The sequence below is a fragment of the Geotrypetes seraphini genome, chromosome 10 (genome assembly GCF_902459505.1).
Source record: "Geotrypetes seraphini chromosome 10, aGeoSer1.1, whole genome shotgun sequence".
NCBI classification, from domain to species: domain Eukaryota; kingdom Metazoa; phylum Chordata; class Amphibia; order Gymnophiona; family Dermophiidae; genus Geotrypetes; species Geotrypetes seraphini.
The window spans coordinates 136,416,012-136,440,599 of NC_047093.1; the positions used below are offsets into that span (position 1 = coordinate 136,416,012).

Consider the following 24,588-nt stretch of genomic DNA (forward strand, 5'->3'; position numbering starts at 1 on the left):
CTCCAGGACAGGGTTGGGAATCACTGGTCTAGGCCTTTCAAGGATGTGTGACAGCCCACAGTGTGCGGGCTATGGCGGCCCCAGTACCTCACATCCGCTCTGCTTCTATTGAAAAATCTACAAGCGGCTACCCGATGCTCAGTCCATACACGTGTCTCCCATTAACGGTTGGAAAAATAATTCTAAAAGAATCGGTTTGAACAAGCAGTTCTGCAAAATCTATTCACTTCCTGAGAGACAACTTTCCCTCCAGTCCTCTTTCACTACGCCAGGCTCATATTTATTTAATATTTAAATTCTCCTAAAGCAGTGGTTCCCAACCCTGTCCTGGAGGAACACCAGGCCAATTGGGTTTTCAGGCTAGCCCTAATGAATATGCATGAAGCAAATTTGCATGCCTATCACTTCCATCATATGCAAATCTCTCTCATGCATATTCATTAGGGCTAGCCTGAAAACCCGATTGGCCTGGTGTTCCTCCAGGACAGGGTTGGGAATCACTGTCCTAAAGTAATGATCCTGGCAGCTAGGGAGTCCCATATGTGAGAATATAATGCCTGCTTGTCTTCAGAGAACAACTGGTACAGGTAAGTATCTATTTTTTTTTTTTTTTTAATCACTAGCTACCTAGAGCTGTCTCCCACAAACCACACTTAGGGCTCCTTTTACTAAGGTGCGCTAGCATTTTTAGCGCATGCACAAAATTACCACGCGGTACACTTCTAGAATAACGCCAGCTCAATGCTATTCCGCGAGTTAAGGCTCTAACACACCTTAGTAAAAGGAGCACTTAGTAACCTTTCTTTTAAGAATTTAATAGCTGAGGTAAAAACATGGTATTTTACACAGACTTATAATACCTAAATTAGTCAGATTGAGCATTCTATAGGGTTACCATATTTTATAAATGAAAACCCCAGACACATAACCCCACCCCATTCCTCCTCCAGCCCAGCCCTGCCCGATTCCGTCTCCAGCCCCGTCCAGTTCTGCCTCAAGCTACGTCCCATTCCGCCCCAGCCCTATTCTGTCTTCTCCCCTGCCCAGTTCCAGCCCTAGCCCCCCCCCACCCCCAGCAAGCCTCCTCTCTTCTCCAATGAGCTCTGGTCTCGTCTGGAGGGTCTGGAGCATGGGCGGATATATATTACATAATCCACACATGCTTAGAGGCCCTCCATATGTGGCTGGAGCTCATCGGGGCTTTCCAAATCCTGGACAAATGCCAGGTTTTGAAAAGCCCACCCAGGACATGTCCGGGTTTTCACGGACATCTAGCAACCCTAGCGTTATAACAAGTTTCCAAATAAATAAATAAATATTCAAACTGTACCAGCATGACTTCTTGTCTTTGTGGGGGATTCGATTAGTTCATTTTAAGATCATTTGCAGACATTTTTTTCAATTTGTTTCACACATTCGTGCTAATAAAATCTTTAATGTTCTTTAGAATGATTTCTTGTATGTTAACAGGTATGAAGGCCCTTTTTTATCTAAATTGCTGAGAAAACAACAGAATCATTTGTTAAATATGATAGATTCAGAATAAGGTTGTGCTGGAGTGCTTCTAGACTTGCCACCATGTAAAGTGGGGCAGCCATTTTGAACATATAGAGGTGAGCAGTACTTAGAAGTAGAAATGTTGATTTTATGATTTGCCAAAGCACCTTAAGATTGACTCTTTAGAAAATCAGAGTATTGGAATGCAGTTCAGTATCCTGTTGTTAATTGCAAACTAGCTAAAGAAAGAAAACAGAGTAGAACTGAATGGGTAATTATCTACATGGAGAAGGGTCACTAGTGGAGTGCCCCAAGGGTCTGCACTGGGATCTGTGTTGAATAATGGGGAAATGTTGAGATGATCCATCATTTCTACAAATACTAATCATTCTAGTATTTTGTTAGGTATTTCCTGCTGTTCCTATCAGGTTTTAGCAGAATAATGTAGCACTTGGGCATAAAGATACAGCCCAGCAATCCAGCACTAGAGGCCAGAATAGCAAATATCTCCACTGCCACTGTATACTTGCCCTTAGTGCTCAGGTATGTCGGGATGAAGGAGACCCAGACGCTGCAGAAGACCAGCATACTGAAGGTGATGTACTTGGCCTCATTGAAACTGTCAGGTAGATTTCTTGCTAGGAAAGCTACGATGAAGCTGACACCAGCCAGAAATCCCAGGTAACCCAGAACACAGTAAAATGCAACTATTGATCCTTCATTACATTCAATTAATATTAATCCAATTTCTGATCTCATATTAAGATATGGGAATGGGGGAGCTGTGAATAACCAGATAACACACAAGAGTGTTTGTATAAGGAAACAGAAAAGAATGATAGAGTTAGAGACCTTGGAACTCATCCATTTCCTGAGCTTGCTTCCAGGTTTGGTGGCTTGGAAGGCTATGACTACAGTGATAGTTTTTGCTAGTATGGAGGAGAGAGAGATGGAAAAAGTGATCGCAAAAACAGTCTGTCGGAGAAGACAAGTCACTTTTTCAGGTCGTCCAATGAAAACCAAGGTGCAGAGGAAGGAGAGCATGAGGGAGATAAGGAGAATATAGCTGAGGTTCCGGTTGTTGGCTTTCACTATGGGAGTGTCTCGGTAATAAATAAAGATCCCCAGAATGACAGCAGTGTTTGAAAAGAAGACAATGCTGATAAGAGTCAAAGTTATGCCCAAAGGCTCTTCATAGGATAGGAAGGTTATAATTTTGGGGATGCAGGCGTCTCTGTTCAAATTGGACCATTGGTCCTCTGGGCATGTTCTACAGGTATCCATATCTGAGAATGAAAAATATTGTCTCGTTATCTCAAAAATAACATCAGTTACAGGATTGCAAATGAACACATTTCCCTTATATTAAAGCATATTTTAAAATTAATTTTTAGCATACTGTAACAAACATGGGGTGCCATGGGTTTGGGTGTGCCATGATTTGGAGTGGGACTTGGCAGCAGCAGGGAGTGGGCAACCCTCCTGTCAATTTTTCTACTGAAGGTACAGGGATGTGTGAGAGGGAAATCAGGAGTATGTGGGGATGTTCGGGGGTGTTGGGAATGGGGTATAAGATGGGGCTCTCTGTGGAGGGGGCTGGGGAATTGTTGGCTGTGAGGGAAGGAGGGAGAGTGAAATCTCCATATCAGTTCACCTGTTCTTGGCAGGGGGAAATCCCCATCAGTTGAGCTGGCAGGAGCCCCAAAACTGGCTCAGCTGATCGGGATTCCCCTGCTGCCATCAGCGTTTTGGGAAGCCTACTGGTTTCTTTTTCCTTCCATGGGTGGTGGTAGGGAGTTGTGATCACTGGGGGAGAAATGGGGTTCATGTCTTAAACCCTCCAGTGGCCATCTTGTTAGTTTGGTCACCTTTGGGGCACTTAGAGGCATGCAAAACAGGTCTAAGTAAGTTCTGCCTTGGACGTCCTTGGAAAGCTTTGATTATTGCTGCTGGACATCCAGGTTTAAGCCCGCCCATAACACACCTCCCTTTGGGCTGTGGACGTTCAGCACCTTGGAAGTCCTGCTGGACATCCAGAAAGTTGGTTTTGATTATCGGTACATGGGCGTCCTGGCTATTAGGACGTCCAAGTGCCGACTTAAGTGGGTTTATGGACATTTCAGTGTTTTGATTATGAGCCTGATAGTGTATTCTACTAGGACCTGTGAGGGTCCATTTTACATAGAACAATGAGAGCACAGCTGAGACAGTCAGATCAGAACATACTCCATTCTATCAGGGTTTTTACAGAAAGCTTTGAAGGAGACAGACATGGGGGAAACCACTGCTTGCCCTGGATCGGTAGCTTGGAATGTTGCTACTGTTTGGGTTTCTTGTGACCTTAATTGGCCACTGTTGGAAAGAAGAAACTGGACTAGATGGACCATTGGTCTGACCCTATATGGTTGCTCTTATGAGTGCCTCTTAATTTACCAAGTGCCTCATGTAAATGGCACCATATCATTTTACAAATCTATACATGCATGTGCCACTAAATTTAGAGTGAGGCTGAAATTTTCCATTTTCTTTATTTTGTAGGTGGAAATATACCATAGCGGATTAAGGAGAAGAATGCCCTAAATCCTTTGTGTAAAACTGGTTTCTGCTGTTGAAATTTCAGCTAGGATTCAATGCGGTTTACAAGATTAAGAATTGAGGACATGAACATTGAATGAAGGATAGAAGTTAGGCCCCTGAGATTTTGTTATAGGTCCAAGGAGAAAAGGTGGGGCTTTCTGAAGATGTAATACTGGCATTGTTGTCTTAGGTGGAGAGGGAGACCATTCCATATCTTGGATCCCTGGTATGTGAATGTTGATTCATGCAGCTTCTTCCTACGTATGAGTGAAGGGGAGAAGGCTAATTTGTAGGAACTGCTGCTCGTGGCTTTGCAAAGAGAAGTGCAACTGGGAGGAGGGAGCCTCAGCCGGCCAGAGGAGGCAAACACCCGTGGGAGGGAGGGAGGCACAAATTTGGGAGCAGAATGGAGAAAAAGACGATGAGGGGTGTGTTGGGACACAGGAGGAGGGTCGCGTTAGGGCAGGAAGGAAAAAGAGGAGGCACGTTGGTACAGGAAGGGAGAAGCAGGGTTGCGTTGGGACACAGAAGGGAGGGAGCACAAACTTCGGACAAAGGATGGAAGGAAGACATGAGGGAGGGAGCATGAACTTGGGACCACAGAATGGAGGGAGTGAAGGAAAGAGAAGCTGAGGTTGGGAGGGAATAGAAAGGGAGAATTATTGGGCATGGGTCTGAGTGACAGGGAAAGAGAGATGGTGCACACGGGGAAATAAAGAAAGCAATGAATTGTTGGACATAGGGAGGGAGAAAGAAATATTGGTGGGAGAGGTGTGAGGTACAGATGCATGGGATAGAGAGAGATGAGGGGGAGAAATGTTGGATATGGTGGTGGAGAGGGAACAGTGGGACAGATGAAGAACAAAAGTAAGTGTAAACCTCCTATCTTTTCTTTCTATTTAAACGACAGTACTTTGTTTTGAGGACTGTTTCTTTCATGTTTAATGTTTTTATAGACTGTGTACTGTATAGGATCTGAGTTACATACAAATTCAATTTCAGAATGGTTTAAAAAACAGAACTCGTTCTTAACCCGGGGACTGCCTGTATATTAAACTGTGAAGGGGACAGTGGTGAGCCTTGTGGGACACCGCAGGTAGCCTTCCAGGTTTGTAATCTGTCGTCGTCCTGTCTCACCTCATAGGCTCTGGTGGAGAGGAATTCTGTGAACCACTTCGGTACCGTAATCATCTGTGTATTTCCTTTGTGTCACTGAAAATCCGGGTATAAACCCATCAATGCTGCTTAACCACGTCAGAGCCTCTTCCACCCAGTTAAGTAGCACTGAATATTGGACCAATAATTTATACAATACACATCTGTGTACTAAATGTTATTTGGATAGCCAGCCCTGAATATCTGGATTTTGTAGTTATGGCAGCCAGCATTTAAAATAAACATTGACTTTCAAGGCTGAATATTGACCCAGTAATGAATATTCAGGGGCATGTCACATTATAATGATATCACTCACCAGTTTGGTTGGAGACCTCTCCCTCTGGGCAGCGGATACAGTCATAGCAGCAGATGGGCTTTCCTTCCTTGGTTAGTTTCCTGAACCCTGGAAGGCAACTCGGGCTGCATCTGGACTGCGGACGTGTCTGAGGATTGAGGAAAAAAATCTGAATAACTTGAAGTAACCCTGAGTTGTGACTTTTCAAATGCAGCATGATATCTCTCTCTAAATATGAGGCAATTCTGTCCACTTAAGAGTCAGTATCCATGCCTACATTCAAATCCAAGCCCTCTTTGGGCTTCGGATTTGAATATCTGGTTATTTTCGAGCCAGCTGACACATACGTAGCCGCTTAAGGGGAGAATTCATCAAGGGGTACTGATCGATCTAACACTCACTTTTGGATGTGAGATTTCATTGAAATAGATTGCTACTTTAGCTAATTTTTATTGTCTAATTGTTGAGTGGACAACCTGAGGATTTCTGATGCAAGCTTTGTAGCCAAAACTCAGTCTATGCTGGCTCAATTTTTCTTGTTCCTCTTTCTATTGGTGACATTAACCCTTTCAGGACCATAAGGATCGTAGGCCAATTTTTGTGGTTTTGACGACATTTTTATGGTAAAAAGGGCTTGCAGATGCCAAAAAATTGATTTTTTTTTTTGTGAAATATCATTATTTTTATTTAAAAAATCAAACTTCTGGCTTATGGACAGTGTGGCAAGTGAATCTTCTCGTCAATCTGGCAACGACGCTAATGAATGAATGTCGGAACCAGTTTGTTTACATAAAGGCAGTATTCTATGGAATCCGTACATATCAAATTTAGAACTGTAGACTATCCCAATCAAAATTTATAGGATTTTAAAGTTATGGGACAAATATGTCCCTTGGTCCTGAAAGGGTTAAAGCTTCATTTTGAAGTTCTGGTCTTCTTTGCTCCTTTGTTTCTCCAGCTAATCATGCTCACACCATACCCTCTTGAGATCTAGACAAACTGCAGATGAACAGCACAGAAATCTGTCTAGAAAACAGGTTTCAAAAATAGTGACTTGGAAGAGTTCGGCGAGAGAAATGCCCATCTGCTCCTTTAGGTCACTTTTTGAATGTTTTTTTTTTTTTTAAATGAGCTCCATTTTTTTTTTACTAAAATTGGGTTCCTGGCTAGAGAATGACATGGGGGCAATTTTTTCCCATCCCCACAATAAGTCAATTTCACCGTCCTGTCCCCACGAGATTTGTCACAGTCCCTGTCCCTTTCCCATTCCTATAAGCTCTGTCTTAACCACACAAGCCTTGAACACTTATAAGAACATAAGAGTTGCCGCTGCTGGGTCAGACCAGTGGTCCGTCATGCCCAGCAGACCGCTCACGTGGCGGCCCTCTGGTCAAAGACCAGCGCCCTAACTGAGACTAGCCCTATCTGCGTACGTTCTGGTTCAGCAGCAACTTGTCTAACTTTGTCTTGAATCCCTGGAGGGTGTTTTCCCCTATGACTGACTCCGGAAGAGCGTTCCAGTTTTCTACCACTCTCTGGGTGAAGAAGAACTTCCTTAAGTTCGTACGGAATCTATCCCCTTTCAATTTTGGAGAGTGCCCTCTGGTTCTCCCTACCTTGTAGAGGGTGAACAACCTGTCCTTATCTACTAAGTCTATTCCCTTGAGTACCTTGAATGTTTCGATCATATCCCCTCTCAATATCCTCTGTTCGAGGGAGAAAAGGCCCAATTTCTCGAATCTTTCACTGTACGCAACTCCTCCAACCCCTTAACCATCTTGGTCGCACTTATGATTTTAAAAGTGTTTGAGGCCTGTGCTGATGAGGACGGAGCTTGCAGGAATGGGGCAGAGACAGGAAAAGAACTCGCGGGGATGGGAAAATGAGTTCCTGTGGGGGGCCAGGGAAAAATTTGTCCCCATGTCATTCTCTATTCCTGGTACATCTGCCTTTGAGGAAGCAAGTGCTATACATGTGTGCATCCCTGCTTGAACTAAATGCTGTATAGGGTCCTTTTTGTGAAAGTTTATCTGGCAACACCAACTACTTAATGGAGTTCAAAATATGTTTCCCCTGGATTTCTCAAAATATGAGATTTGGCAGATGCTTTCTTTTGCCACTGGAGGGCAACAGTGAGCAGTAGTGTGCACAGTCTGAGTGACAGGGTGCATTATTTGAGCGACACTGTGCACTATTGATGACATGCCCAAGACATGAAAAAAAGTTTTTTTAAAAAAAAGCTGAATAAAGAAAAGAAATCAAATTTGTTGCAGAGAATGTGGTGAAAACAGTTAGGGCTCCTTTGCCACAATACCACACACACTAAAAGCTAATGCCTCCTTAGAGCTTACATTAGTATTTTTCGTTTAGCACAGTGGTTCCCAAACCCTGTCCTGGGGGACCCCCAGCCAGTCGGGTTTTCAAGATATCCCTAATGAATATGCATGAGAGAGATTTGCATATAATGGAAAGCGACAGGTATGCGAATCTCTCTCATGCATATTCATTAGGGATATCTTGAAAACCCGACTGGCTGGGGGGTCACCCAGGACAGGGTTTGGGAACCACTGGTTTAGCACATGGTTAGCGTGTGCTAAAAATGCTAGCGCACTTCAGTAAAAGGAGCCCTTAGTTTAGCAGGATTTTAAAAATGTTTGGATAATTTCCTAAAACCAAAGACCATAAGCCATTATTGAGATGGCTTGGGAAAGCCCACTGCTTATTCCTTGGATAAACAGTATAAAATCTGTATTACTCTTTGGGATCTTGCCAAGTATTTGTGACCTGGGCTTGATGGATCTTTGGGCTGTCCCAGTATGGCAATTCTTATGTTCTTATATGAGCCAAGTATCGGACCATCAAGCCATTGTGATATCACTGATGAGGTTGGCTCTTAGGCATTAGTGGAATGAGGCATTATGACATCACAATCTCAGCTCTGGAATGTTGCTACTCTTTGGGTTTCTGCCTGGTGCTTGGGACCTGGGTTGGCCACTGTTGGGAACAGGATACTGGGTTTGATGAACGTTCAGTCTGTCCCAGTATGACTATGTCATAGCTTTAAGCATTTTATTTATTTATTTTAGGCACTCCTATGTACTGCCTATCAAGGTTATCTAAGCGGTTTCACAATCAGGTACTCAAGCATTTTTCCCTGTCCTGGTTAGGGTTACCATATGGCTCCAGAAAAAGGAGGATGGATTGAGACATCCGGGTTTTACTTCTGAAAGCAATGGAAGTAAGGAGGACAGATAGAGAGACAGTCTATGGCCCAGAAATATCAATGAAGAGACAAGTTAAGCTAATCATGTTTTTTTAACTTAGCTCAGCTACCCACCTCAATCCCACTGTCCTCTGGCTCCACTCTGCAGCTCAAATTATCCAGCAAGGTCCTGGGTGTCATTATCGATTCTACACTGTCCTTCAATGACCACCTCAACTCCCTGGTAAAAAAAATGTTATTTCAGCCTTCACATGCTGAGGAAAGTAAGATCTTGTTTTCACCAAAATCATTTTGCTGTTCTTGTCCAATCCATCATCCTATCCAGACTGGACTATTGCAATTCTACCTTCATAAGCCTAACAAAGAAAAACCTTCGCAGACTCCAACTGATTCAAAATGCCGCAGCCAAGCTTATCTTTGCAAAAAGTAAATACGATCATGTCTCACCGCTCCTTCTCAAGCTTCACTGGCTTCCGATAATTCCCAGAGTCCATTTCAAATGCATCTGCCTAACTTTCAAGATCGTCCATGGCATCCTCCCTCCATTAATTCCGCTTTCTTGGAACTCCTCAAATCCTAATACCACCAGACCCACCCAAAAATTGAAGCTATCCTTCCCCTCACTAAAAGGCATTTCCCTCCCAGGAATATTGGGAACTTCCCTCCACTTCAGACTCACCGAGCTCTGGAATAACCTTACCTCCCCCCTTCGGAACCTGAGTGCTCTCCAACCCTTCCGTAAACATCTGAAAACCTGGTTATTCTCAAAAATCTAACACTTCCCTCCTCATTTGACATCTTAGCCCTCTAACTTCCTTCTTTCCTCTGTTCCTCATCTAGCCCTTTCCTTGTAGTTCCTATCTTATTACAACTCCTTGTAGTTCCTTTCTCATTACAACTCCTGTAAACCGTGCCGAGCTCCACAACCCTGGAGATGGTGCGGTATATAAACCTAAGGTTTAGTTTAGTTTAATGGATATAACTTATGGGCAGACTGGATGGATCATTATGGTCTTTATCTGCCGTCATTTACTATGTATGTTAATCTAGGCTTTACTTCTATTGAAACCAATGAAAGTAAAACCCGGATGTCTCAATCCGTCCTCCTTTTTCTGGAGCCATATGGTAACCATAGGTTGGCTCATACTCTATCTAATGTACCTGGGGCAATGGAGTGACTTGCCCAGGGTCACAAAGAGCAGCATAGGATTTGAACCCACAAGCTCAGGGTGCTGAGGCTGTAGCTCTAACCACTAAGCCACTCCTTCCTCTATTTTCTGTTGGCCTAACCAATGTCAGCAAAGGCCTATGGGATATTACATCAAACTTTTCTGATCTTGGTGATGTCCCTATAGACAGGCCTCAGAATGTCCTGAATTACATCTAAATCAGTGTTTAAGAGTAACAAAAGACCATGACACAGCCCTGAGGTTCAACAGATGTGCTAAGGTCTTGCGCTTAAGTTAGAGAATAGCCCCAGCTGCATGTTCTGGCACAGATATTTTTGTCCATCAAAAGCCATTGCCACAGAGAGATACTGGAAACTCCAGTCTATGAGGGACAGTTTCTCTCTTTTCTCTTCCAGTCTTTCATACCCCACACACCTTATTTACCATTGTTTCAAACAGTTTACAGAAAGATATGGGTATTGGATACTTAACCACAATAGATTCTATTTTTTTAGAATAAGATTCCAACCTATAAAAAAGCCTCCCCTTCCCTCTCTTGCTCTCTCTCTCTCTGGACCTTCTGACAACTTCCTTCCTTGCTGAATTCTCTGTCTATTTCTGCCTATACACCCATCATATAGACCTGAGACACACACACATTCATGCAGGCATACCGTCCTCTCTCTCTCATTTACACCCACAGAAGCAGTCTGAAGGGGATAGACTTAGTAGATAAGGACAGGTTGTTCACCCTCTCCAAGGTAGGGAGAACGAGAGGGCACTCTCTAAAGTTAAAAGGGGATAGATTCTGTACAAACGTAAGGAAGTTCTTCTTCACCCAGAGAGTGGTAGAAAACTGGAACGTTCTTCCGGAGGCTGTTATAGGGGAAAACACCCTCCAGGGATTCAAGACAAGGTTGGATAAGTTCCTACTGGAACAGAACATAAAAAGGTACTGAAGAGAGAACGAGAGGGCACTCTCTAAAGTTAAAAGGGGATAGATTCTGTACAAACGTAAGGAAGTTCTTCTTCACCCAGAGAGTGGTAGAAAGCTGGAACGCTCTTCCGGAGGCTATTATAGGGGAAAACACCCTCCAGGGATTCAAGACAAAGTTAGACAAGTTCCTGCTGAACAAGAACGTGCGCTGGTAGGGCTAGTTTTGGTTAGGGTGCTGGTCTATGACCAGAGGGCCGCCGCGTGAGCGGACTGCTGGGAACGATGGACCACTGGTCTGACCCAGCAGCGGCAATTCTTATGTTCTTATGTTCTCTGAATCTAACTGTAACTCTGAACTTATAAATCTCTACCATAGAATATTTTCTGTGTGTTAGTACCAAGCAACCACTTTTGGCTGTCACTGTCATTAATTTCACTTCCTGCTGATCCTTCTATGAGGCTATTGAACCCAGGATCTGGTGCATTGTGGAGGATGCAACTTTACATTTTGGGAGCTTGTCTGCTGCACCCCTCTGCACAAAACTTAGAGACTACTTTTATGTTCTTATGCAAATCACACAGGAGATTTTTTCAAACTGGAATGTTTTGGCCTACCTATACCTACTAAGTTTTAGGTGCTTAAATTTTAGTTGAGTTTGAACTTGAAAAGTTAAGCTCCTAGTTTTGGCTGAAAATAGAAGCCTAACTTAGGTGGCTGAATTTGGGTAATAATTTTTTTCTATAAATATCAGCCTTAATACTGCTATATATTTGTAACTACAAGCATTATATGTGTGTGGTTCAGTGTCTGCCATCTTGTTTTTTGTGTTACTCAAATCTGACCTCTTTAAATGGCTCCTCCCACATGATCGCCTTCTCATTGATGGTAAAATTCTTCCCCGGTGGAGCATACGGGTTATAACTGCCAACTATTTCATTACTCTTGGTACCATTGACTAGAAAGATCACATACATAATATCATATCCAATGGCGAGATCACCATTCTCATCAAAAAAGATTTCCTCACCCAGAACGTTCTTAAAGTGGAGGTTCTTCAGATAACGATGAAGCTAATGGAAAAGCAAATTTATTTTGTTAGTGGAAAATAATTGCTGGGATACATTGCTAACTTCAAGCACATACAATCTGCTCCTGATTTTATGAAAAGATTTCCTTTTTAAGCAACATGAAAACAGTGACATTTGTTCCTTTACTTGTCATTTCCAAAATTTAACTATAGAAAAAACTGTACTAGATAAGTTGGCCAATTTGTATTCAGTTTCCTGCCCTATAGAAATGTGATGGATGTGTACTGTAAACATTTTCAACTTGGCTCATCTTTTGACTTAAAACCTTTCCATTATTCGCTTCATTAAAATCAATGTGGAAAGCAATTTTGCACAAGGCTGCCTAATAGTTGGCCTATGGACTAGAGGTCTGCACAGGAACGGCAATCACGGGAATCCAGCGGGAATCCCCCCTAACCCACGGGACTCCCATGGGGACCCCCCTCTGGCCCACGGGACTCCCACGGGGACCCCCCTCTAGCCAATGAGACTCCCACGGGGATGGAAGGCTTTGGAAGATGGGTTCGCCCATATAATATAATGGACACGTCAGCCTTAGTAAAAGAGGGGGGTTTATAAGTTAATTACCTGAACAGAAAACAAAAAAGGGTTCCACCAAAGAGATTCCACAATGAAAACAGCAGCGCAAACACAAAAGAAACTGTGGAATTGATGATCCTGTCAGAAGCAATTGTTGCTTTTTATGGGGACGGGCGGGGATGGAGGTAATTCCTTGTGGGGATGGGTGGGGACAGAGAGGATCCTGACGGGGACGGGTGGGGATGAGGAGGATCCTGGCAGGGACGGGCGGGGATGAGGAGGATCCTGGCAGGGACGGGCGGCATTTCTGTCCCCGCGCAACTCTCTACTCTGGACTCCACTGGGGAAAGTCTACACTTTGCCCTGCAGTCAAAGCTCAGGCTGTATCCCTACAGAGAATAAGAGAAGGTTGTGAAAGTGAAATGAACAAAAGCAGGTTATCCTTTGTAGCAATAGTTACCTGGAAATGGGAAGACAAAGCAGGTTACAGAAACAGGATTGTGGGGCATAGTATGGGGCAGACCACCCACTTACATCAGCATTGTAATCTAGTAACATAGTAAATGATGGCAGATAAAGACCTGAATGGTCCATCCAGTCTGCCCTGTAATCACATATATTACAATTTCACGATTAAATTAAAATGTATTTTTCCTTTGTTATTTCTGGGCCATAGACCTTAGCAGACTACCCAGTACTGTCTTTAGGTTCCAAGTTCGAACTACTGGAGTTGCAGTTGAAGCTCACTCCAGCCTATCTAAATCATCTCCTTTGCTAGATTTGGACTGTGAAAGTTTGCTCAATCATATTCTAATTAGCGATCCTCTGGGTTCATCCCACATTGTTTTGAATTTCATCATAGATTTCCTCTCCATCTGTCCACTGGGGGCTCATAATCTGCTTATTATCCTATACCAATGATGTCACCAGAGTTGGTCTGAGGGAAGGCTGGGGCTACATCATGTATGTCATAAGCAGTGGTGGAAACCTGGCATGCCGATCCACCAATCCAGCTCCTTGCTGAGTCTGCCATCAAGTTCCCATCACAGGTGTCCCTTACCAAACTCCCTATATAAACATGCTGGCCCCAGGTAGGGGTTCACATATTCCAATGTTGGCCACATTTCACCTAAGCTAACCATTTCCCTATATGTTCCTGGTAGGGGTTCCCTATACGTCCCCAGATAGGGGTTCACATATACTGATGGCCACATTTCACCTAAGCTAACCATTTCCCTTTATGTTCCTGGTAAGGGTTCCTTATACGTCCCCAGGTAGGGGTTCACATATACCGATGGCCACATTTCACCTATGCTAACCATTTCCCTATATGTTCCTGGTAGAGGTTCCCTATACGTCCCCAGGTAGGGGTTCACATATTCCAATGTTGGCCACATTTCACCTAAGCTAACCATTTCCCTATACATTTCCCTATACAGCCTGCATCTGGATTCCAGCCCCCTAAAGCCCTTTCACACTGCTGACCCACACTCATTTGGAAGACTGCTTACAGGTCCTCAAAGTACAGTTGTCTCACATGAGCAACCCATCAGATGCCAACCAGCAGGTGTGCATAGGCAGTGCCTAGACTAGAGTTTGCTCTCTGTTCAGCATGCTTCCTTGCCCCAACCAACATGGCAGAGAGCTTTGGAAGAGACAGGTGCATTATATCTACATATTTACATACTTATAGCAATGGTGGACATTGGATGTGAGGGAAGGGAAACAAACTACAGTATATACAATGATGGGTGATTTATACATGAAGTGTATATGGAACTATTACCATCTCAGTATGTCATCCAGTGAGGTACCAACCAGCAGGTACCATTACAGACCATTACAGAGACTAACATTTACTCTGTATTCAGCAGGCCAGAGAGCAAAAGAATACAGGAGACTCCAGGCAGGAGTAGGATACCAGATTTTCCCAAAGGCCTGCTCAATTCCGTCCCGTTCCACCTGTGTCATGCCCCGTTCTGCACCCCAGCCCTGCCCCCAGTTGGGAGACAGTTAAAAGGTTAGTTTAAAAGGTATCACATAGAAATACTTATAGAGTTTAAATGCTTCCCTTACACTTTGGCAATGGGTGAGCATATGGCCACCCCTTCATGGAGCTTTTCACCCAAATGGACACTGTGTACCTGAAGCCTGTGGAGAACATGGTGAACCAAATCATTCCCAGGGCATCCTAGCCCCGTCCTCCATCAGGCCTTGTCTCCCCAGGACTCCCAGCTGTACATATCCCATAGTGCCATCTTGCCATTGTTCAAAGGTAAAACAGGTTCGGGGCACTTGACTGGAAAAGTCTTAGGAGCTAAGCTATCATTTGTATTAATCCACAGTATCGCTTATCCAAAATAACTCTATAGGAACACTTTTATTAACTCCTAAAGACTATCAGAGGTGACTCTCTCAGCATAATGTCCATGGGAGTTACTTTCACCAGATCCCTTCATTAGTCCAGAGTAGAAAAAAAGTTTTTTTTGTCGTTAAAAAAATTTTCAACTTTATCAAAAACTTTTTTTTTTTCCAAATTCTTTATTCATTTTCAAATTTACAATAAGTGTAACAATATATTCAAACAATTTAACAATAATTATATCACTTAATAATCATCATTGGTACAAATGATATGTTCTTAACTCCCACCCTTCCCACCCTTTCTTATCATATAATCAATACCTTATATAATATGTAACATAAATTTACCCTGCCCTCCCCCCTCACAATCAAACTTGTAAATTTAAGGGGAAAATAAACAAATAAATAATAAATAAAATTCATCTAATCGGTACAATACTTTGTAAATGGCTCCCACACATCTTGAAATTTCCTGAAAGAACCACTCTGTATTGCTATAAATCTCTCCATTTTATAAACCTGACATAAGGAATTCCACCAGATATTATAATTTAATCTACTCCAATTTTTCCAATTATACGTAATTTGTTGAATAGCAACCCCAGTCATTATAAGTAATAATTTGTTATTATTTGTAGAAATCTGACTTTTTGCTCTCATTGCCATACCAAACAGCACAGTATCAAAAACTTATTAATTTTTCAAAATGCAATATTTTTAAAATAGAAAACAAGCACTTATCTGTATTCATATCGGGAGGGGGAGGGGGGAGTTAAGCTCTGCCGACACAAATTCATTCTTCACCAGTATAGGTTGCTTCAAGGCAATCTCCCTCGTGTAACATAACATAACAGCAGATTTTTAGACCGCATAACCATGAGTTCGATGCGGTTAACAAAAAATTATGTTAAGAAAACACGTTATAATGTGAAGAATGCAAAGGATCTAATTAGTCAGAAATTTAAAAACCAGAAAGGTTTTCAATAGTTTTCTAAAATGTTCATAAGAGCTAGATTGAAGTTGCAGTGGACGGAAATCTTTATCGTAATAAGCTGCTTTATATGAAAGAGTGTGCTCTTGATATTTCTTACTTTTACAGCCCTTAGCTGCCGGAAATATAAAGAGCCGTGAACTGACCTTTTCAGATAAGTGGTCTACTGTTAAACAGCATTTGTAGAGCCATAACATTTGCCACTCCAGTAGAAGCAAGAATCCTTGCTCCATGCAATGTGTTATGATTAAAATTCAAGCACCTTTCCAGCGACGTTGTACCGCTGCTGAGGCGTCTTGCTGAAGAGCTTATGAGCACATTTAAATATTTAAAAGCCTTTAAATGTTATATGATGATATTATTTGAGGGGGGTCTTTTGTGTTTTGGTCTATTTGCAAATATAAAGAGGGCATGAGATTTTCTTCTATTCTTGTATGATACTACGAGGAACCTGTCGGCAAAATATAACGGAGCAACTCCAAAGGTGAATTTATAATATAAACATCACCAAGGCTTCAATGGGAAGCCAATGCAACTCACAGTAATAAGGTGTCACATGATCATAGTTCTGGAATAACCTCACATCCCCGCTCAGAGTTTCAAGTTCCCTCCAATCCTTCCGCAAACACTTGAAAACTTGGCTCTTTTCAAAAATCTAACACTTCCCGCTCTTTGGTTCTTTATCTTCCTAGCTCCTTTCCTATAACCCTTCATTGTAGCTCCTTTTCAACCTAACCCTGTAAACCGTGCCAAGCTCTACGCTTGTGGAGATGGCGCGGTATACAAACCTAAGGTTTAGTTTAGTTTTAGTTTAATTTCCTCAAACCGTATATTAATCTTACCATCGTATTCTGAACTAAGGCCAGTCAAGCCAGGTTTTTCTTAGTACTCATCATATAAACAATATTACAGTAATCGAGTATACTCAAAAGAAGCGATTGAACTAATATTTTGAAATAAGATCTGATGGTACGTAATTTCCATCAAGTATAGTATCCTTTTTGAACCTCAGCATCAATCTGATTCTTCATAGTCAAGCGTTGATCAAGAACAACTCCCAATATTTGAATAGTTGGGCTTATAGTGTGTGACATTGAATTGATCTTAATAGTTAGTTCATAGGGGGATCTTCTGTGAAGAAACAAAAAAGAATTTAGTTATGTCGATTCAATTTCAGTTTAAATTCCTGCATCCAAGAATCCATCTGATTCAATAAGGGCTCAATGAGTTGAGTACTTTTGGATAAAGCTGCACAGCATGGAATGACTATCGTAATATCGTCAGCGTAGCTGAACAGCTTTAAACCCAAGTTGTTCAATGAATGGCTCAATGAGGAGAGATCCACATTAAAAAGTGTGGGAGAAAGTGGGGACCCTGTGTAGTATTCTTCCTTCCAAGTTCAAAGTTATTTTGGATAAGCGATACGTGGATTGTTCAAAAGTAAACACTTTCTTTCGTTATTAAAATAGTCTGTATCATAGTCCACTGCTGTCTTTTGAGTTCCTGGTGACATGCAAGTGTCCCAACACCACAGATGCAACCCATGAAACCCTGGAACACCTCTGTGCATTCCTTTACCTACTGCACCAGTGAAACCCAGCACCAGCACCCACTTTGTCAGCAACAGCCAACAGACTTCACACACACCCCAGCGACAAAAACCACAGTGACAGTTTGGGAGTGGATAGACAGACCAACCATGAGAGACAGAAAAGAAGCAGACAGGGGTTTGAATGGGAGGTGCGGAGGTCTGGAGACAGTGAGGGTTTGGCGGGGGTAAGGCGACGAGATACACAGCAAGGGATGGGTATGATTTGGGAGCTATCAGAGGTGAGACATAGAGGAGGCAAGGCAGGAATGTGAGGGTCAAAAGATTCAGACAGGGGCAAGGAAACAAACAGAACACTGAGCAACTCTCCACACTTTCATAGGCTAGGAATTCCACCTCTTCCATCTCCAGCTCAGTGGAACTTACAACTGGATCCAAAGACAGGTTTGGGCTTCAGCTAGTTGCTTTTAAAGCAAGTCTAATTTACAGCGTTTTTCTTTCCAGCTCATGGAACTCCTTCATTTCAATGACTAATGGACTCGGATGGATTTTTTTTCCCTTTTGATTATATACACCACACCCTTTTCTGCAAGAAATATATATATCTGCTGGTTAGGACACTTTTTGGCCATTTTTTTGTTTTGAAAATGAGCCCCTTAACCAACCAGAAATGGCTCCTGATTAGTTAAATTTCCCCCTTTAGGACTAACCACTAATTTTCAGCAGCAATTAACTTGTTAGTCCCACTGAAAATGTCCAGCTTGCAGCAAACTCAAATCTGGGTGTTATGGGAGATGGGAGGCTGGAAGAGATCACAAAATGAGCAAAAGGAGCCTCTGATATCAATATGGCTATAGTAGGAGAGAAGTCAGACTGAAGATTAAAAATTATTTGGATAACGGACCATACGTCGGTCCAGAAGTTTTGTAGACAGGGACATTCAACAATCCTATGAAGTAGACTACCTGGAAGTGTTTTACAATTCCATTATTTGTTGGAGGGTAAGAGGCCTGATATATGCAATCTTTGCTGAGCTTGTTATAGAATAAATTAAGCTTGTTGTTTTCTTCATTGTTTTTCTTAAATTTGTGAGGTAACAACTTCTCTCTTAATGAGGGCTTGATGGGTTATTTGTAATGTTATAATTTTGTCTATAGCATTATAGTGTTATCCATGTGCTTTTATTTTCTTGTGGAATTGTATATGTATTTGAAAATTAAAAACAAAAAACTGGGTATTTTGGGGGGTGTTCCAGGGGCAGAGTTGGCACTTGGCCAGGTAAGTGCCGACATCGAGCATTTAACCAGTAAAGTTAGCTGCACAAGTAGGACCACATAAAAGTCAATTCTCTCTTTATGCGGAGCCTCATGGCTGGTTGAGAGCTGAATATTGCATTTAATAATAATAATAATAATAATAACAGTTTATATACCGCAGTACCGTGAAGTTCTATGCGGTTTACAAAAGAACAATAAAAGTACAAATTGAGAGAACTTAAGGGAAGAGAAAGCAAGAGGGAGGTTGGGTGAGAGAACCATTATAGAAGGGGAAGAGAAGAACGGGTCAGCTGTCTAGATCAGTGTTCTTCAACCTTTTTACACCCGTGGACCGGAAGAAATAAAAGAATTATTTTGTGGACCGGCAAACTACTAGGACTAAAATTTAAAAACCCCATTTACGCCCCATCTCCGTGAGCTCGGTCCCCGCAAACCATCTGATCCCATCTGCACAAGCCGCAATTATGATTTTATATTGAACGTATTTTATTAAAGTATAAAAAGAAACAATATTCTGAACAATTGTGATTTTATAAATACAAATATACAGAGCACGGACCAATAAAACCCCTGTCTCTCCTCCCCTTCACATATATCCCCTCTACTATCAAGAAAACTGAGCAAGCCAAGTTATTATAGAATGCTACATAGAAATATCATGCTAACAGAATACTGCAGTCTCCAGTTATGTCTCTAGCAGGATATATATTTCAAATCTGATATATTCTAATGACAAAATAGAAATAAAATTATTTTTTTTCTACCTTTTGTTGTCTCTGGTTTCTGCTTTCATCTTCTTTTCACTCTTTTCCTTCCAGCATCTATCCGTTCCATCCAATGTCTGCCCTCTCCCCCTTCCATATGTATCTGACTTCTTTCTATGCCCCTCTTCCCTATCCATCCAGCCTGTTCCTCCTCTCTCCTTTTTACATCATTCATTCCAGCTTCACTGCCTTCTTCATTTTGATCTCTCCTACACCAGATATAGCATCTTTATCCCTCTCTCATTTCTCTGCTGTCCCCCTCTCCAGCATCAATGTCTCTCTACTTTCTCATTCTCTCTCTCCCCTTTCCCTCATCTGATCTCTCCATTCCATCCTGCCCCTTCCCCTTCTGTAATCTCCCTGCCAGCTGCTTCCTTCCTTTTTTCTTTCTCCTTTCCCTCCTTCCTTTTTTTCCTTCTCCCTTCCCTCCTCCCTCTATCCAAAATTAACTCTCTTCCCATCCCTTTCCCTCCTCCCCTCCCAGCAGCATCTCTCCGTCTTCTCCCTTCCCTCCTCCCTCTATCCAACATTAACTCTCTTCCCATCCCTTTCCCTCCTCCCCTCCCAGCAGCATCTCTCCTTCTAAGTCTCTCCAAGTCCAGTAACAGCTCTCCCTTTATCCAGCAGCTTCCCAGCCTCCTACAGTGACTTCCTCCCCTTCCAGCAGCTCTCAGTACTTGCCTGCAGGAAGTTGCTGGTAAATCACTGCCCTGGCAAGTAGGAGAGCTGGTGGGAGGGGAGACAGCCACTGTGAAGGCTCCCCAGGATCTTGCTCGCACACGCTGACCATCTCCCTCCACCTGCACCTGAATCTGCAGCTCTCTCTGTTCTAATCACAATTTCCCCGCGGCCCTCTTCAGCAACTCGGCAGGGCGGCAATCAAGACAGGCTGCCGACATCGGGACCTTCACTCTCTGAGTCCCGCCTATTTTGTTTCAACTTCCTGTTTCTGAACAGGCGAGACTCACAGAGGGAAGGCCCCGAGGTTGGCAGCCTGTCTTGATCGCCTGAGGCTGGGAGGAACAGCAGTCAGCAGGAACCGCAGTTGGGAGGAACCGCAGTCGGCAGGAAATTTAACTGCCGACTTGATCTCACCGGCCCTGCGTGGAACGGCAGAAATTTTCTGCGGACCGGCGGTTGAAGGACTGTGGTCTAGATACTTCCGGAACAGGTGTGTTTTTAGACGCTTCCTAACCGGCACTACAAACCCAAAAATGAAATGCAGGCACTCAAACATGGCCCAGCATTGAATTTCCAGATTTAATGCTGTTGGAAAGTCAGCAAAACACAGATCGCTGCAGGCATAATATTGGGCTACAAAAGTTCAAAGCCATCTTCTTTAAGAAGCCCATGTTTCTGAAAATAGCATTCCTCTAACATAGGATCAAGTTTCAAGTTTATTTAAAATTTCTTATACTGCTCAATCAAACTTCTGAGTGGTGTACAATAAAAATACAGCTTTCGTCATATAAAATAGGGGTAAGCATTTAACTAAATAAAGCCTACATAATAAGTTTAAACAATGACAAACAGAAACAAGTGGGAAAAGGGGAGGAATTGCAATATTTTTTTAAGAAAAATTAAGGAAAAAATGAGAGGGAGGGAAAAGAAAATGCCTTCTGCAGTCAGCATGTGTTTAGCCCTTACAAGGGCAATTGAACGCATTTTGAAACAGAAATATTTTAAACTTTGTTTTAATATGAATCAGAGATGCTTCTTCACGAATGTAATTAGGAATAGAATCCCAGAGTGATGGTGCAGCCACTGCAAAGTTATTTGATCTTATTGTGTTAATTTACTTTAAGGATGGAATCGCAAGAAGGTTTTGTGTCGTAGAATGAAGTGTTTTAGATGGGGAATTAATAGACTATTGATAAAATCTGGTTGGTTACTTTGGCGTGTCTTAAATGTAAGTAATATAATTTTGTAACTAATCCTGCGTTCTACAGGCAGCCAGTGTGCTTTACGCAGGAGGGGGGGAGACGTGGTCGTATTTTTTTGGCGTTAAATATAATGTGTGAGTGTTCCAAAAAATATGTTGAAGACAATGCAGGAAACCCAAATTACAGCAGCACGGAAAATGGGATGATGTTCTTGTTGGGAACTTATGACCCCAATTTTGAAACAACTACATTGGCTACCCATTGAGTTCAGAATTTGGTATAAGACCTTATTCATGGTATTTAAAGTACTGAATAGTTTAACTTCAGTAGTCCTGGCTACTAAATTACATCTATATCAACCATCAAGAGCTTCAAGGTTGGCAGGAACAACATTGTTGAATGTTCCTTCTTTTAAAATGGTGAGGTTGGAAGACTATAGGGCTATGATATTTTACATCATGGGTTCGAAGTTATGGATTATGTTACCAATTTAAGGTTAGAACAGGATATGAAGCTTTTAAAATTGGCCTAAAATCCCTGCTTTTCCAGAAAGCTTATCCATTTCAAGGTTGAGAATGGGGTTGGCTAGCTTTGTGGTGATCTCATTGGTTAGCTCCAATGTGTATGATGATGTGGAATGGCCAATTTTTGAGATATAATAACTAGCAGGTATATTGTTTAGCAGACTAACGCTGTTTAAGCTTTGTCTGTGTTAGCAGTTTTTAATAATGTATGATTACGGTGTCCTTTTTCAATCACTTTTTAATTGGTTTCAAACAATGCGGTCAATTACCATGCTGATTAACGCCAATTGGAGCTAAGTGTATGCTGCCTCAAATGCTGGAGCAGTGGTACATAAATATATTAAATCAAATCAAATTAAGGGTCTCTTTTATAAAGCCACACAAGCTTCCCTATGGGCTTCGGTGCTTTGGCCGTGCCAGCCCAGGTTAATTTGCCTGATAAAGGAAGACCTAAATCAAATTACCTTCCATGGCAAAGAATGCAAAAATCTCTTCCTTTCTCCATTCCATAGGGTGGTATTTCCAGAACTAGATGTGACCATGGCATGCAGTGCATGTGCCAGGGCGTACACAGCATTGTATACATTATAGTTGCTCTCAGAGTTTATGATGTCACAATGTTCAAAATGGGCAGATGTTTTTTTACCACTGCAGGATCTTTGGATGCTCTTGGAGCACAGTTTGTTACACGGGTTCTGCCACCACACATATGTAAATGGATTATTTAGAAACCGAGTAAGATTCACGTTATGGACATATTTATAAAAGCCTGGAATATTCTTCTTTCCCACAGTAAAAGCTAAGGTGTTTTTCCTATCACCATAGACTGGGGCCAAGATAAATTCCCACTCAGCAATGGTGATCCAAATCTTTCCAAATGCTTTCCAGATTTTTGTGCGTTTTATAAGCTCCATTAAATCTTTAGAACAATAGAAAATAATTACTTTAGTTGAAGATTTTTGGATGCTTTGGAAAATATTGTCGGCATTTTCAAGCAGCATAGAACTAGAGTGTCCGAAGGTTTTAATGAATTCGATGCAGCCTCCACTCTTCTCAATCCCTTCTCTCAGGATCTGCACAGCCCTCATGCTGTTTTCATCATCAGATGCAACGATACCAACCCAGGTCCAGCCAAAATGCTTCAGTAACCTGACTATCCCAGCGCAAAGATGTAGATCACTGGGGACAGTCCGGTAGAAATTAGGAAACTTAACCTTGTCACTCATGAGAAGATTCCCTGAGGTGTAACTGACCTGCTGAAAGATAAAAGATTGAATTCATCACTATCTTTCTCGTGTTAAAGTTCATTTCATTCACTTATCAGTTATTTAGAAGATAATTATACTGTTTAGTTGAGGTGTGGCCTAGTGGTTAGAGCAGCTGTCTCAGCACCCTGAGGTTGTGAGTTTGATCCTAGGCTCCTCCTTGTGACTCTGAATAAGTCACTTAAGCCATCCATGTATCACCCTTTGATTGTGAGTCTGCCAGGACAGATAGAGAAAATGTATCGTAAACTGCTTTGGGTGGATTTCTTCGTGAAAAGAGCACTTAATAAATAAGAGAGGAGAAAAAGAAGTGCGATAGGACAAAGTCATCTGGAACAGCTGTATTGAACTCTCAGGGAGAGCGAGCAGAGTACAAGGGAGCTGTGGAGAGAAAATTTTTTTTTTTTTTTGTTCATAATTTTATATACATCAAAGGATACAACTTTGATGAGCAAAAAAAAAAAAAAAAGAGCAATCATCTAATGTGGAAATAACAAACATTAATATACAGAACTCTTCCAGTATAATTGTAGTGCAGAAGAGTAACAAGCACTTCAAGTTGAGTTTAGGAAAAACATATAACATTCTTTGCACTATTACAGAGCTCAGTTAGATCACATATTAAATGGAATGGTTGGTGATATCAGTGGGGACCACTGAGGCTGCTTTGCCCTCCAAGAAGTATTGTAATTGATCTGGATCATAAAAAATATATCTATTTACATAGTAACATAGTAGATGATGGCAGATAAAAACTCAAATGGTCCATCCAGAATGCCCAACCTGATTCAATTAAAAAAAACCATTTTCTTCATAGCTATTTCTGGGCAAGAATCCAAAGCTCTGCCCAGTACTGTTCTTAGGTTCCAACTACTGAAGTATCCGTCAAAGCTCCCTCCAGCCTCACAGCCATTGATGCCTTCCCAGCCCATCCTCAACCAAACGGCCATATACAGACACAGACTATGCAAGTCTGCCCAGTACTGGCCTCAGTTCTTCAATATTTACTATTATTTTCTGATTCTAGATCCTCTGTGTTCATCCCACGTTTTTTTGAACTCCGTCACCATCTTCATCTCTACCACCTCTCTCAGGAGCGCATTCCAGGCATCTACCACCCTCTCCGTAAAGAAGAATATCCTTACATTGCTCTTGAGTCTACCACCCCTCAACCTTAAATTATGTCCTCTGGTTTTATCATTTTCCTTTCTCTGGAAAAGATTTTGTTCTACATTAATACCTTTCAAGTATTTGAACAACTGAATCATAGCTCCCCTTTCCTCTAAGGTATACTGTACATTTATTATTTGTTTATTTAAAAATTGATATACCGCATAAATACTATGCAGTTTACAAAATTACATGCATACATATTAACAGTGCTAAAACATATTCAGGACTTCCAGTCTCTCCTCATATATCTATTGGTGCAAACCTCCTATCTAAACTAAACTAAACCTTAAGCTTATATACCATATCTTTTCTATAAAAATAGAGCTCGACAGGG

The 24,588-nt window shown here is 41.9% G+C and overlaps 1 protein-coding gene across 1 annotated transcript in view; it reads right to left on the reverse strand.

Moving 5' to 3' along the window:
• Nucleotides 1-1,887: 1,887 nt before the first annotated feature.
• Nucleotides 1,888-24,588, reverse strand: part of LOC117368627 (vomeronasal type-2 receptor 26-like) — a 34,901-nt gene continuing 12,200 nt past the window's right edge. The window contains exons 3-7 of the mRNA XM_033962355.1: nucleotides 22,281-23,069; nucleotides 12,794-12,853; nucleotides 11,700-11,927; nucleotides 5,549-5,675; nucleotides 1,888-2,783 (exon numbers count right to left, since the gene is read on the reverse strand). Coding sequence (XP_033818246.1) covers nucleotides 1,888-2,783; nucleotides 5,549-5,675; nucleotides 11,700-11,927; nucleotides 12,794-12,853; nucleotides 22,281-23,069 — 2,100 coding nt within the window. The remainder of the gene's footprint in view (nucleotides 2,784-5,548; nucleotides 5,676-11,699; nucleotides 11,928-12,793; nucleotides 12,854-22,280; nucleotides 23,070-24,588) is intronic.